Source organism: Neomonachus schauinslandi, chromosome 2 (genome assembly GCF_002201575.2).
Source record: "Neomonachus schauinslandi chromosome 2, ASM220157v2, whole genome shotgun sequence".
Taxonomy (NCBI): Eukaryota; Metazoa; Chordata; class Mammalia; order Carnivora; family Phocidae; genus Neomonachus; species Neomonachus schauinslandi.
The window spans coordinates 159,894,450-159,910,764 of record NC_058404.1 but is presented as its reverse complement, the minus strand read 5'-3'; the positions used below and the strand labels follow the sequence as shown (position 1 = coordinate 159,910,764).

Here is a 16,315-nt window from a genome sequence, read left to right as displayed (position 1 = left end):
TTGGGTTTTCCACATAAAGTATCATGTCATCTGCGAAGAGAGAGAGTTTGACTTCTTCTTTGCCAATTTGAATACCTTTTATTTCTTTTTGTTGTCTGATTGCTGTTGCTAGGACTTCTAGTACTATGTTGAACAATAGTGGCGAGAGTGGGCATCCTTGACGTGTTCCTGATCTTAAGGGAAAGGCTCTCAACTTTTTCCCATTGAGGATGATATTCGCTGTGGGTTTTTCATAGATGGATTTTATGAGCTTGAGGAATGGTCCCCCTATCCCTATACTCTGAAGAGTTTTAATCAGGAAAGGATGTTGCATTTTGTCAAATGCTTTTTCTGCATCAATTGAGAGGACCATACGGTTCTTCTCCCTCCTCTTATTAATGTGTTCTATCACATTGATTGATTTGCGAATGTTGAACCACCCTTGCATCCCGGGGATAAATCCCACTTGGTCATGGTGGATGATCCTTTTAATGTATTGTTGGATCCTATTAGCTAGGATTTTGTTGAGGATTTTGGAATCCATATTCATCAGGGATATCGGTCTGAAATTCTCCTTTTTGATGGGGTCTTTGCCTGGTTTGGGGATTAAGGTAATGCTGGCCTCATAGAACAAGTTTGGAAGTTTTCCTTCTGTTTCTATTTTTTGAAACAGCTTCAGTAGAATAGGTATTATTTCTTCTTTGAATGTTTGGTAGAATTCCCCAGGGAATCCATCAGGCCCTGGACTCTTGTTTTTTGGGAGGTTTTGGATCACTGGTTCAATCTCATTACTGGTTATTGGCCTATTCAGGTTGTCAATTTCTTCCTGTTTCAGTCTTGGCAGCTTATAGGTTTCCAGGAAGGCCTCCATTTCATCCAGATTGCTCAGTTTATTGGCGTATAGTTGTTGATAATAATTTCTAATAATTGTTTCTATTTCCTTGGTGTTGGTCGTGATCTCTCCCCTTTCATTCATAATTTTATTAATTCGGGTCCTTTCTCTCTTCTTTTGGATAAGTCTGGCCAGTGGTTTATCAATCTTATTAATTCTTTCAAAGAACCTTCGTTGATCTGATCTATTGTGTTTCTGGTTTCTAATTCATTGATTTCTGCTCTAAGTTTAATTATTTCTCTTCTAATGCATGGCTTAGGCATCGTTTGTTGCTCTTCCTCTAGTTCTTTAAGGTGTAGAGTTAGTTGGTGAATTCGGGATTTTTCTATTTTTTTGAGTGAGGCTTGGATGGCTATGTATTTCCCCCTCAGCACAGCCTTTGCAGTATCCCATAGGTTTTGGACCGTAGTGTTTTCGTTCTCATTGATTTCCATGAATTGTTTAAGTTCTTCTTTGATTTCCTGGTTGATCCAAACATTCTTGAGCAGAGTGGTCTTTAGCTTCCAAGTGTTTGAATTTCTGCCAAATTTTTTCTTGTGATTGAGTTCCAGTTTTTTTTTTTTTAAGATTTTATTTATTTGACAGAGAGAGACACAGCAAGAGAGGGAACACAAGCAGGGGGAGTGGGAGAGGGAGAAGCAGGCTCCTGGCTGAGCACGGAGCCCGATGTGGGGCTTGAACCCAGGACCCTGGGATCATGACCTGAGCCAAAGGCAGACGCTCAACGACTGAGTCACTCAGGCGCCCCTGAGTTCCAGTTTTAAAGCATTGTGCTCTGAGAATATGCAGGGAATAATCTCAATCTTTTGGTATCGGTTGAGACCAGATTTGTGACCCAGTATGTGGTCTATTCTGGAGAAAGTTCCATGTGCGCTCGAGAAGAATGAGTATTCTATTGTTTTAGGGTGGAATGTTCTGTAAATGTCTATGAGGTCCATCTGGTCCAGTGTATCATTCAGAGCTCTTGTTTCCTTGTATTTTCTGCTTCGATGATCTGTCCATTGCTGAGAGTGGAGTATTGAGGTCTCCTACAATTAACGTATTGTTATCAATATGACTCTTTATTTTGGTTAACAGTTGGCTTATGTAGATGGCTGATCCCATGTTGGGGGCATAGATATTTACAGTTGTTAGATCTTCTTGTTGGATAGACCCTTTAAGAATGATATAGTGTCCTTCTGTGTCTCTTATTACAGACTTTAGTTTAAAATCTAATTTGTCTGATATAAGAATTGCTACCCCAGCTTTCTTTTGAGGTCCGCTGGCATGGAAGATAGATCTCCATCCCTTCACTTTCAGTCTGGATGTATCTTTAGGTTCAAAATGAGTTTCTTGTAGACAGCATATGGATGGGTCCTGTCTTTTTGTCCAATCTGCAACCCTGTGCCGTTTTATGGGAGCGTTTAGGCCATTCACATTCAGAGTGATTATTGAAAGATATGAATTAATTGTCATCATGTTGCCTGTGAAGACGTTGTTTTTATAGATTGTCCCTATAAATTTCTGTTGTAGATCACTCTGGGGTCTTTCTCCTTTTATAGAACCTCCCTTAATATTTCTTTCAGGGCTGGCTTAGTGGTCACATATTTTTTCAGTTTCTGCCGGTCATAGAAGCTCTGCATCTCTCCATCCATTCTAAATGACAGCCTTGCTGGATAAAGTATTCTTGGCTGCATGTTCTTCTTGTTTAGTACCCTGAATGTGTCTTGCCAGGCCTTTCTGGCTTGCCAGGTCTCTGTGGATAGGTCTGACGTTATTCTGATGTTCCTCCCTCTGTACGTAAGGAATCTCTTCCCCCTAACTGCCCTTAAGATGGTTTCCTTGGTTCTAAGATTTGCAAGTTTTACTATTACATGCCGGGGTGTTGGCCTGTTTTCCTTGATCTTAGGAGGGGTCCTCTCTGCCTCTAGGATTCGAATGTTTGTTTTATTCCCCAGTTTAGGGAAGTTCTCAGCTACGATTTGCTCAAATACATCTTCTAGTCCTCTCTCTCTCTCCACTCCCTCTGGGATTCCAATTATTCTGACATTGGAACGCTTCATGGTGTCACTTATTTCTCTGATTCTATTTTCATGGATTCTGAGTTGTTTTTCCCTGGCCTCCTCTTTTCCCTTTTTATCTATTATATTGTCTTCCAGGTCGCTTATTCGCTCTTCTGCCTCACTTACCCTAGCCGTTAGATTACCTAGATTGGATCGGATCTCATTGATAGCATTTTTAAGTTCTGCCAATTCACCTTTCATTTCTGCCCTTAGAGACTCTATGTTGCCATTAATTGATTTCTCCATTCTAGCCATTGTCTTCACAACTGCTAGCCTGAATTCCATCTCTGACATCTTGGTTATATCTGCATCCATTTGTAAATCTGCAGCATAAGTCATAATCTCTGAGTCTTTTCTGTTTTGGGGGCTCCTCCTCCTAGTCATTCTGTTGATGGGTGTTTGAGGGAATGTATAGAGTCCAAATTATTGACCAGAACCCAAGCAAGATGCACCTGTTTTCTTGGGACCTTAGGGTTGCTGGCCTCTTGTTTTCCCAGCCTGTCTTCTGGGGGCAGGGCCTGCCGTGCTGTTACTCAGGCAACCCTGTTTGGGCGGAGTTGCCCTGCCCCCCTGTGGCGGGGGATGGGCTCAGCGGGAATCAGTTTTGGGGGCTTTTGTTCTCTGGCAGCTTTCCGTGTCTCTTCCACGAGTCAGAGCAGAAGAGACCATTTCCAACTCTCTGCCTCAGAGCAGAGAGACCACAGTCTGTTCTTCAGTGAGCTCTCCAGGCCACACCATCTCCGTTTCTATCCGTGCTGCTATAAACTGCAGCGTCCTGGGTTGTGCGCCCCTCCGCAGCACCCCCAGTCCTGCCTCCAGGCCAGGGCCGTCTCTGCCCTTTGTGCTTCTAAAACCGCCAGCCACTCCCAGTTCGCACGTGTGACCCCTGGGCTCTGGGTTTCCGCCCCTGGGGCTGTCCTAAAGTCCTTTCCCCCCCAGTACTGGTCTGCGAGTCTGTGCCCCATCTGCAGCGCGTGAGGCTGTCACTCACCGGCGGTGTAGGATCCCCATGGCCAGGCACCCTCCCGCTGCCGTTTATCCTCCGATATCTGCTCACGGAATCAGGGCTCCTCACTTAGTACCTCAAAACCAACCGCCTGAGATATTCTGTTTGTAGAGATCCAGATCTTCTTACATCTCAGGCTGGTTTCGTGGGTGCTCAGAGTGGTCTGGTAGATATCCAGCTCAATTCCGGGGACCAGTTGAAATTGGGTCCCCTACTCCTCCGCCATCTTTCCTTCTGTCAAACTGTTTTCCAGAGTGGTCATGTGAAGATTTCAGTTCCTCCATTATATTTACATTTTAATTGCCATATAATTCATATATTAGCATGCCTTGAAGATATTGTGAGTTCGGTTCCAGCCCATTGCAATAAAGCCAATATCACAATAAGGTGAGTCAAATGAGTTTTTTGGTTTCCCAGTGTGTATAAAATTTATGTTTACACTATCTGTAGTCTGTTATGAGTGCAATAGCATTATGTCTAAAAACAACAATGTAGGGAACCTGGGTGGCTCAGTTGGTTAAATGTCTGCCTTCAGCTCAGATCATGATCCCAAGGTCCTGGGATTGAACTCTTGACTTTGACACAGATCACAGTCTTAGGGTTGTGAGATGGAGCCCCACTTCGGGCTCTGCTCTGCACTCAGTGGGGAGCCTGCTTCTCCCTCTCCCTCTGCTCCTCCCCCTGCTTGTACTCACTCTCTCTCTCTCTGTCAAATAAATAAACAAACAAATAAATAAGTAAAATCTTTTTAAAAATCCCAATCCTATCTTAAAAAAATAAATAAAAATAAAAACAATAATGTACATACCTTCATAAAATACAAATACCAAATAAAAACACTTTATTGCTAAAAAAATGCTAACCATCATCTGAGCTTTCAGAGAGTCATACTCACTGAACACAGATCCCATAACAAATTTAATAGTAATAAAAAAGCTTAAAATATTGTGAGAATTACAAAAATGTGATAGCCCTGAAGTGAGCAAATGCTTTAGAAAAATGGCACCAAAGCCTTGCTCAAGACAGGGTTGCCACAAACTTCCAATTTGTAGAAAGCACAATATCTGCAAAATGCAATAAAGTGAAGTACAATAAAGTGAGGCATGTCTGCACAATAAAATTCAACTCTTTAAAGTTTACAAGTCAGTGATTTTTTTTTTAACCATCTGAGCCACCCAGGCGCCCAGTGATTTTTTTTTAAAAATAAAGATTGATTGGGGCGCCTGGGTGGCTCAGTCGTTAAGCGTCTGCCTTCGGCTCGGGTCATGAACCAAGAGTCCTGGGATCGAGGCCCGCATCAGGCTCCTGCTTGGCGGGAAGCCTGCTTCTCCCTCTCCTACTCCCCCTGCTTGTGTTCCCTCTCTCGCTGTGTCTCTCTCTGTCAAAAAATAAATAAAAAATCTTTTAAAAAAATAAAATAAAATATTGATTGATTCATTTTAGAGAGAGAGAAAAAGCACGAGCAGGGGAAAGGGCAGAGGGAGAGGGAGATGGAGAAGACTCCCCACTGAGCGCAGAGCAGAGCCCCAAATGGGGCTCCATCTCACCATCCTAAGACCATGATCTGAGCCAAAGTCAAGAGTCAGATGCTCAACAGACTGAGCCATCCAGGCGCTCCCAATTCAGTGATTTTTAAAATATTCAGAAAGTTGTGTATCCATCACCACTATCTAATTCTAGAATATTTTTACTGCCCCAAAGAAATCCCACCTGCAGTTATTCCCTATTCCCCCATCATAGGCCCTAGTAATTAATAATCTACTTTCTGTCTCTATAGATTTTCCTATCCTGGGACACTTCATATAAATGGAATCATATAAAATGTGGCCTTCTGTCACTGGTTAATTTCACTTGGCATAGTATTTTCAAGGTTCAATCATGTAGCATGTATCAGTGCCACAATTCTTTACATGGCTGAATAAAATTCCATTGTACTGATACACCACACTTTGTTTATCTACTACCCAGTTAGTTGATGGACATTCACGTTCTTTGTACTTTTGGGCTATTATAAATAATGCTGCTATGAACATTCATGTACATGTACAAGTTTTGTATACATATCTATCTCAGAGTAATTTCTGGATCATGTGGTAATTCTGTTTAACATTTGAGGAAATTCCAGACTGTTTTTCTTTTTTTTTTTTAAGATTTTATTTATTTGACAGAGAGAGACACAGCAAGAGAGGGAACACAAGCAGGGGGAGTGGGAGAGGGAGAAGCAGGCTTCCTGCTGAGCAGGGAGCCCTATGTAGGCCTTGATCCCAGGACCCTGGGACCATGACCTGAGCCGAAGACAGATGCTTAATGACTGAGCCACCCAGGCGCCCCCCAGACTGTTTTTCAAAGCAGTGAACCATTTTACATTCCCACCAGCAATGTCTGAGGTTTCCAATTTCTCCACATGCTCACTAACTCTTATTGTCTGTCTTCTTTATTATAACTACCCTAGTGAGGGCGCCTGGGTGGCTCAATTGGTTAAGCGACTGCCTTCGGCTCAGGTCATGATCCTGGAGTCCCTGGATCAAGTCCCGCGTCGGGGGTCCCTGCTCGGCGGGGAGTCTGCTTCTCCCTTTGACCCTCCCCCCTCTCATGTGCTTGCTCTCTCTCATTCTCTCTCTCTCAAATAAATAAATAAAATCTTAAAAAAAAAAAAAAACTACCCTAGTGAGAATAAAGTGGAATCTCATGGTTTTGATTTGCATTTCCCTAATGACTAATTAAGTTGATCATCTTTTCATGTACTTATTTTCCATTTATTTTCCATTTTCTATTTAAGTCCTTTGCATGTTTTAATATTGGGTTATTTGTCTTTTATTGTTGAGTTCTAGGAATTCTTTATATATTCTGGTTAGTAATCCCGTATTATATATATAATTTGCAAATATTTTCTCCCATTCTGGGGGTTATCTTTTCACTCTCTTGACAGTGTCCTTTGCACAAAAGTTTTCAATTTTGATAAAGTCCAGTTTATCTATTTTTTCCTTTGTTGCCTGTGCTTTTGGTGTCATTTCCAAGAAATCATTGCCAAATCCAATGTCATGGACATTGCTCCCCCTCCATGTTTTCTTCAAGGAGTTTTATAGTTTTAATTCTTACATTTAGGTCTTTCATCCACTTTATTTTTTGTTTATCGTATGAGGTAGAAGTCCAACTTTATTCTTCTACATGTAGAAATCCAGTTTTCCCAGTATCATTTCTTGAAAAGATGAAATGGTCTTGGCACCTTGTTGAACATCATTTGACTATATATTTGAGGGTTTCTTTCTAGGCTTTCTATTCTAGTCTATTCTATTATTCATCTGTGTGTCTATCCTTATGTCACTGCTACATTGTTTTGATTACTGTCACTTTGTAGTAAGTTTATTTATTTATTTATTTATTTATTTATTTATTTATTTGAGAGAGAGAATGAGAGAGAGCAAGCACATGAGAGGGAGGAGGGTCAGAGGGAGAAGCAGACTCCCTGCCGAGCAGGGAGCCTGATGCGGGACTTGATCCCGGGACTCCAGGATCATGACCTGAGCCGAAGGCAGTCGCTTAACCAACTGAGCCACCCAGGCGCCCTGTAGTAAGTTTTAAAATCAGGAAGTTTGAGTCCTCCAACTTCGTTCTTTCTCAAGATATCTTTGATTTTCAGGACATGGATTATGTTTCTTTGTATTCATTTTGCCAATTTCTGCTCTTAACTGGAGATCAATTGGATTAATTTAAAATACACTTAAACTATGCAATGTTAAGGGCCTGACATGAAGCTTAATTTTAGTGTAAGTGCCTGACATTAAGCTTTTGATTGCTGAGGTATCCATTTCAAAAGATACACATCTTGAAAAACATATCGCCAGCTGTATGACACAGCTACTAGCAAAACAACCAGATAAGGAATTAGGCTGCCCCCACCTATGAAGATCCCTCTTTCAGACTTACTTCTGCCATTTAACTCTTTTTTGTGTTTCTTATGTGCATTTTTCCCCTTAATTCTCCCATCACTGTTCCTTTTTGTATTTAGTTGATTTTTATAATGTGCCATTTTAATTTGCTTCTTTTCTTTTACTCTTTTAGTTTTTTCTTAGTGGTTACCTTAAGGATTAAAATTAATATCTTATAAGGACCTACCTCGAATAATACCAACTTAGTTTGAATACCACACAAACACTCTACTGGTATACACCTCTATCCTTCCCCTTTTATACAGTTATTGTTACAGACTACATTGTTATATATTGTCTGTCCATTAACATCAACTTATAATTGTTGTTTTATATAATTGCCTTTTAAATCATACAGGGAAAAATAGAGTTAAGAACCAAAGTTGAGTAATTCTTTTATATTTACTTATGTAGTTATCTTTATCTATGTTACTTACTTCTTCAGAAGGCTTTGAGTTACTGTCTAGTGCTCTTTAATTTCAGCATGAAGGACCTCTTTAGCTAATTTTTTAGGGCAATTCTAGTAGGAACAAACTCACTTAGCTTTTATCTAGGAATATCTTCATTTCTCCTTTATTCTTATAGCACAGTTTTGCCAAATGAATAATTCTCAGTTGACAGTTGTGTGTGTGTTGTTGTTGTTGTTGTTGTTGTTTTGCAGCACTTAAAATATATCAACTCGCTGCCTTCTGGCCTCCAAGATTTCTGATGAGAAATTGAATGACACTTTTATTAAACGTCCCTCATATGTGACAAGTCGCTTCTCTCTCACTGATTTCAAGTTTCTGTTTTTATTTTTTCATAGTTGATTATGATGTGTCTTTGTGTGGGTCTCTTTGAGTTTATCCTACCTGAAATTCATTGAGCATCTTGAATTTACAGATTTATGTCTCTTCTCAAATTTGGGAAGCTTTCAGACATTATTTTTTCAAATATTCTCTCTGCTCTTTCTCTTTTCTTCTGCTGAGATTCTTACACTATATAAGTTGGCTCATTTAGTGTATCATAAGGCCAATTAGGCTCTGTTCACTTTTCTTCATTCTTTTACCTTCTGTTCCTCAGACTCAATAATTTCAATTGTCTTATCTTCAAATTTGATTTTTCACTTTTCTTCATTCTTTTACCTTCTGTTCCTCAGACTCAATAATTTTAATTGTCTTATCTTCAAATTTGATTTTTTTCTTCAGCTTGTTCAAATCTGCTTTTGAAGCCCTCATATATATTTCACTTCAATTTTTATTGTACTTTTTAGTTTCAGAATATTTTTTTCATTCTTTTTTATAATTTCTATCTCTTTATTGCTATTCTCACTTTGTTCATATGATCCTTTCCTGTCTTTGTCCATGTCTTCCTTTAGCTCTTTAAGCAACTTTAACTTAGTTGGCTTAATGTTTTTGTCTAATAAGTCTGACATCTGGGCTTCCTCAGGTATATTTTGTATCTATTTTGTTCTTTGAATGGGCCATACTTTTCTGTTTCTTTGTATGTCTTGTGATTTTTTTTGTTGAAAAGAACACTGGATTCTTATAATGTGGTAACTCTAGAAATCAGACCCCCTCCTCCTATGATTTCTTTTATTATCGTATGGTGTCTCTGTGTCAGGGATCAGCCTGAGGTAAAAGCATTAAGGTCATCTCAGGTCTTTTTCTGAGCTTTCATCTTTCCCAAGCCTTTTTAAATTCCCTCATTTATTTGGTAGTTCTTGAATGTCCAAAAAACAAACAAACAAATGAACAGATATGGCTCCTTTAAATCTTCTGGAAGCCACCTGAGCCAGTGAAAGTTGATACCATGGCAACCACTCTTTGTGCCTATACCTCAGAAGTAACAATTCATAATCAGAACATTAAATAATATTGAGGACAAAGTCTTTATTGTCCACTCTGGCTCCAGCAAGCTGTGCCAGAAACACAGGTTGCTGTCCAAACAGTTGCCTACCATGGGGCTGGGGATAAGGGATGGATAGCTATCACCACACTGAGGACTGAAATCAACCAATACTAAAGACAACTTACCAGCTAAACTTTATCTTAGAAGCTGCAAATGTTCAAATAGACTCCAGAGTTCCAAAGCTGTTGCTTGAGACAGTTTCTGCCAGTACAATAGTTATCTAGGTGGACAGATGGATTCCTGGAGCTTTCTACTCTGCCATCTTTCTTGATGTCAACCTACTCAGTTGTTTTTTGAAAGTCTCTCATATTTGGGTTTCTTGCATGTATTTTTATAATTTGACAGAGATTATGAATTATTGACAAGGATACTACATAGGTAATGTGTCCTCGGTGCATCATATCAGGAGTTACTTGATGTCAATATATATTATTGGTGGTGTTAACCTTGGTCACTTCTATAAAATGGGGTCTGCCAAAACTCTACACTGTAGACTTAATATTTCCTCCCTTATAATTACTAAATATTTTGAGGGAGACACTTTGAGATTATGAAAATATCTTGTTTCTATTTAAGCTTCCCCACTCATTTCAGTATCTGTCAGCAGGGCTGGCCCATGGAGATTATTACTCTGGTGTTTGATGATGACTTTCCTTTCTTTCTTTCTTTTTTTTTTTTTAAGATTTTATTTATTTGAGAGTGAGAAAGAGAGAGAGCACGAGTGGCGGAGGGGAGAGGCAGAAGGAGAGAGAGAGTGAGGAGCAGACTCCCCACTGAGCAGGGAGCCCGATGGGGGGCTTGATCCCAGGACCCTGAGATCATGACCTGAGCCAAAGGCAGACACTTAACCACCTGAGCCACCCAGGCACTCTTGATGGTGATTTTTCTATTTTCCTCATCCCATCTAACACTTATATATTGGAATTTTCAGTGAGGAAGAGGTGTTACTTTCTCTGAATTTGTTCATGTATTAAGTTATTGATTTATATCACTAGGGACTCCTGGATATTTATTTTGTCATTTAGTATTATGATTATTATTTTGTTGTTCAAGTTGTTCCAACTCTGGCGATTTTCCAATCTTTAGTTTGGCTCCTATACATTTAAAAGACATTTTTTCTTTAGTATTTCTTTACTTTCTGGTACCACAAGATGCTCCAGACTCATATTGTAATTACTCAACTCACATAGTGTTCTCCAAAGAACACTGGTTCCTGTTACTAAAGAATAGCATTTATAAAACAAGAGCTAAGATCTAGGTATACTCATGCTACCAGACTATTGCTGCTTCTAACTCAATTCACTGTTAGGTTTTTTTTCATTTTCATGTCAAAACAAAGCATTCTTGGGGCCAATCTCATTTGATCAGGATGTATTGTTCTTTTTTAATTGCTGGCCCTAATTTGCTAATATTTTGTTTAAAAATTTTGTGCCTATGTTCATAAGAGATATTTTTCTGTGATATTCTGTTTTTAAAATTTATCTGGCTTCAATATCAGGATAAGTTGGGAAATATACGTACTTGTTTTAATTTCTGAAAGAAATTTATTTATGACTGGTATTTATTTATTATATGATAGACATTATCTTAGAAGGAAATCTGTGGCTCTTATTGGTCTTTTATTGATATTTTCCACTTTACTTATATGTAACTTGATGAAGTTCCACTGTATATTATTGGATAGTTTTTTACTTAAGCAAAGGCAAAAATATTCAAGAAAAATATTCCACCTTATATAAAGTGAGTTGGCTTTAAAATGTTCTTAAAAGCACCTGACTGGTTCAGTTGGTAGAGCATGTGACTTTTGTTTTTTGTTTTTGTTTTTAAAGATTTTATTTATTTATTTACTTGAGAGAGAGAGAGAGAGAAACAGCATGAGAGCGGAGAGGGTCAGAGGGAGAAGCAGGCTCCCTGCTGAGCCGGGAGCCCGATGTGAGACTCTATCCCAGGACTCCAGGATCATGACCTGAGCCGAAGGCAGTCGCTTAACCAACTGAGCCACCCAGGCGCCCGAGCATGTGACTTTTGATCTTGGGGTTGTGAGTTCAGACCTCATGTTGGGTGTAGAGCTTACTTAAAAAAAAAAAACCTAAAATGTTCCTGGGGTGCCCGTGTGGCTCAGTCAGTTAAGCATCTGCCTTCGGCTCAGGTCATAATCCCAGGGTCCTTGGATCAAGAACCATCAGGCTCCCTGCTCACTGGGGAGTCTGCTTCTCCCTCTTCCTCTGACCGCCCTTGCTCATATTCTCTTTCTCTCTCTCTCTCTCTCAAATAAATGAATAAAATCTTTTAAAAAAACTAAAATGTTCTTAAAAACTAGTTTTGTTCTCTTAAAATCTATTCTGTAGGCAAAAATAGGGCTTTTTTTTGTTTCATTCTTATACTTCTCCATTCAAAAACTCATAAGTTGCCCAAATAAATCACTGTACCTATATATTTCAATAGCTCTCATATCTTCTTCATCAAATTCATCTTCAGCTTCCTTCAACTGTGCAAGAGTCATCTTTTCATATGGTTTAACTAAAACAAAATAAATTTTAGATAATTGAATTATTTAAAAACCATTTTTTACTTTATAGTCACAATTTATAGATAAATGGAGATAAAGAATATCTTTAATGTTGCAGGTTCTCCAATATATAAATCTATTCTGTGGCTGACTACTTCAGGTTTGTTTAAAGTGTGAATTTCCCTCCAAGTTCACAGAACTACCAAGCTACATTTAAAGTAGATGTGAACATCAATTAGACCCCATAAATTTAGATTTTCCAAGTACTTGAAAATCTTGACAAATGAAACATACTATTTACATAATCAGAATAGAAGGTAATCATGAGCTAGAGGAATATGGCAGAGAAAAGTCTCACTAGGTTAGATACCAGGACATTTCAGCTCTGTTACTAACTAGCTTGTGACATTCAACACATCAGTTAAAATTTTTACGTGTCAGTACCCTAATTTCAAAAGTATGGGTGGGATTTCTAATGTCCTTTCTCCCTCTAAGTTTATGAAATACATTTTCACTATCATTATCTCCTTCATCCAGCCCACTAAATGCATAACTGTACCCATTGCTTCTTTCTGTAAACGTAAAACCATTTCTTCAATTTCATCTTTTGGCTCTTCTTTTGGAGGAAGAATGCCAAAATCTCTTAAAATTTCATTCCATTCTGTATCTTCATTTGGATCCTATTAAAAAAAATAGAAAATCTATTAACATAGTTGTGCATTTTAATATGTGTATGTGAAATTGATACATAGCATTTTTAATTATGCAATTGTTCATGAGCTCTATGATAACTAGATAATTAGTTTCAAAGACTAGAACAAAGTGGCCTACTTTTTCCTCATTTCCCAGCACTAGTGGTACTACATACTTCAATAAATAGGATACAGCCTCTACCCTCAAAGTTACCTTGAAATGTTTAATAAAAAATCAATTTGGAACACATATATCAAATATTAATGAAGTAAACTCATAAATCATGGAAAATTCTCTGATGACTATAGAAGGCAAAACCAATTCACATCATGCACAAATACTGTTTTGTTTTTCTACATAGGCATTTAAGACCTCCATGTGAACATGTTTCTCTTTTCAACTTTATAGCTTCAAGGGGCTCTTACTCCCAAGCTAAATGTTAAAAGAGGCTAGGAATTTTTCCATAGTTTAAATTCTGTCTAATCATAGTTTGTTTCTATGAAAGTTAACCTTGTTTTCCTTGTAAATTAGACTTTGATATTTTATTTGCTTCTTTTCCAGAAGTTGTAATATATTAACTCTTTTCTTTCTAGTCTGCTGTCCATTTTCTCTAATATTTCCAGAAGAAGAGAGAACTTTATATACATAAAGGAATACTGTAGCAAAGTATTTGATAACCTTGAATGATCTCCACATTCTGGTATTCACATCCCTCCATAGCCCCCTCTCCTTGATTATGGATGGGAACTGTGACATGCTTCTTCTTTTTTTTTTTTTTTTAAGATTTTATTTATTTATCTGAGAGAGAGAATGAGATAGAGAGAGAGAGAGAGCATGAGAGGGGGGAGGGTCAGAGGGAGAAGCAGACTCCCCGCCGAGCAGGGAGCCCGATGCGGGACTCGATCCCGGGACTCCAGGATCATGACCTGAGCCGAAGGCAGTCGCTTAACCAACTGAGCCACCCAGGCGCCCTGTGACATGCTTCTAACCAAAAGAACATGGCAAAGATGAAGAAATGCCATTTCTGTGATTATACTCCATAATATTATAACTCCATCTTGCCAACACTCTTCTCACTGGCTGGCTTTGATAAAGCAAGCTGCCATGTTGTGAGGTGCCCTATGTGACTGTGCATAACCCACAATCAGCTAGAAATTGAGGCCCTTAGTCAAATAGCACCAAAAGAACTGAATTCTGCCAAATACCATGTAAGTGAACTTAGAAGTGGATCCTTCCTCTCTTGTACCTTCAAATGAGACCCCAGCTTTGGCTGACCCCAGCCACCAAATTTGTGGCGCTTTGTCATGTAACAATAAATTACATATACAAGTATCACCTTCTCCTCTTCATTCTATTCTTTGGCCAAAGTTTTGTTTTACTATACACTCTTTGTCTTTTACTGGTCTCTCTATCCATGAGATCTTCCAATCCCTATTCTTTCTATATGTCTCACAACAATAAAAAATCAGCATCAGTAGGAGTTCTGCACTTGGTAATGGTAGACTAGATAATTTGAATCAAGCCTTTTTGCTGAGAACATCTAATAAAATTTGAAAGCATTGGAGAATCAACAAGGCAGTGAAGAGAATTATCAGGAGAACATCTTAGATGAGAAAGAGAACTAGATAAGAGTTCTATGTTAGGGGCCATTCCTCTTGGATCCACTACCAGTTCTGCAAGAGGCCAAGAAGCTGAGAAATCAAATAAAGGCTCACAGATTTGAGCACGGTAACCAAAGACAGAAATCATTAAGAAAATGATAACTAGGAGATCATCGTATATTTGGAATTTAAGAAAACACTTTCTAAATAATTCATGGGTCAGAGAAAAAAATCACAATGGGAATTAAAAAGCATTAGGAATTGAATGATAACAATAAAGCTATATATCAAAAATATGTGCACTTCAACTAAAGCAGTTCATAAAAGAAATTTTATACCCTTAATTTGATATTTATATAAAATAAAAAAGGTTTAAATATTAAGAATCCAACCAAGGAAGTTGGAAAGTTCCAGAAAATCAAGATAAATGGTAAAAAAATAAAAAATAAAAAATAAAAATAAAGATAGAAAGACTGAAAGTAGAAAATGATGCAATGAAAAGCGAATATATTAAGATTAACAAATTGATTCTTAAAGATTAATGAAATTGATAAACACTTACAAACACATACCAAGACTGACCAAAAACAAAAAATGAGAAGGCACAAAACCCCAATATCCAGCAATGTAAAAGGAGAATTCTAGACAAGTGATACAATTTATTCAAGGGTCCTATCTATTGTATTTTGCTCATCTTTTTTTTTTTTCCTACTTTAAGGTGGAAGCTTAGATCATTGACTATGAACCTTTCTTTTCTAATATAACCACTTACAGCAATATATTTCCCCTTTACAAATTCTTTAGCTCCACCCTACAAATTTTGGTATGCTGTACCTTTATTATTATTCAATTAAAAATATTTCTCTTTTGTAATTTTTTACTGATAATTATTTGGAAGGATGCTCCTTAATTTTTAAATAATTTGAACTTTTCTAGATATCTTATTAATACTTTATAATTTAATTCTCTTTGGTTAGAGAACATACTTTGTTAAGATTTTGATTTTTTGAGGGGCACCTGGGTGGCTCAGTCATTAAGCATCTGCCTTCGGCTCAGGTCATAATCTCAGGGTCCTGGGATCGGGCCCCACATCTGGCTCCCTGCTTGGTGGGAAGCCTGCTTCTCCCTCTCCCACTCCCCCTGCTTATGTTCCCTCTCTCGCTGTGTATCTCTCTGTCAAATAAATGAATAAAATCTTTAAAAAAAAAAGATTTTGATTTTTTGAAATGTATTGACTTGTTTTATAACCCAGTATATGATGTATCTTCATGAATGCTTGAAAAAAGTGTGCATTCTGCCACTGATGGGCTTTCTTTAAAAATCAAAGGACGGTTGACAGATTTGTTCAAATCTTCTATTTTGTTAGCAATTTTTATATCTATTTGTACTATCAATTACTAAGAGGAGAGGTGTTAAAATCTCAAATTATGACTGTGGATTTGTCTATTTATCCCTTGAATTTGGTCAGATTTTGCTTTATGTATTAGAAGTCTAATTATTATGCAAATACACAGCTATATTTGTAATATCTTCCAGATGAATTTCTCCTTCTATCATTATAAAATCTTCCTATTTCTAGTAGTAATCCTCTTTGTCTTCTCTTAAAATGTGAACAATTTTGTCCATTATTTCTTTCAATTTTTTCTGCCTTCTTTCTTCACCTTCTAGGATTCCAGTTACATGTATGTTAGCCCATTTAATAATGTCTCCTCTGTTCATTAAACCTCTAATCACTTTTCTTTAATGTTTTTTTCTCTGTTCTTCAAATGGACAC

At 37.9% G+C, this 16,315-nt stretch overlaps 1 protein-coding gene across 1 annotated transcript in view; it reads right to left on the bottom strand.

Annotated features, from left to right (window-relative positions):
• The window catches only part of PDCL2 (phosducin like 2), a gene marked incomplete at its 5' end in the record, with an annotated part of 29,385 nt that extends 16,464 nt beyond the window's left edge, over window positions 1–12,921 (bottom strand). Inside the window, 2 exons of the mRNA XM_021701689.1 lie at window positions 12,168–12,258; window positions 12,807–12,921. Of these exons, the coding sequence (XP_021557364.1) occupies window positions 12,168–12,258; window positions 12,807–12,921 (206 nt within the window). The remainder of the gene's footprint in view (window positions 1–12,167; window positions 12,259–12,806) is intronic.
• Window positions 12,922–16,315: the final 3,394 nt, after the last annotated feature.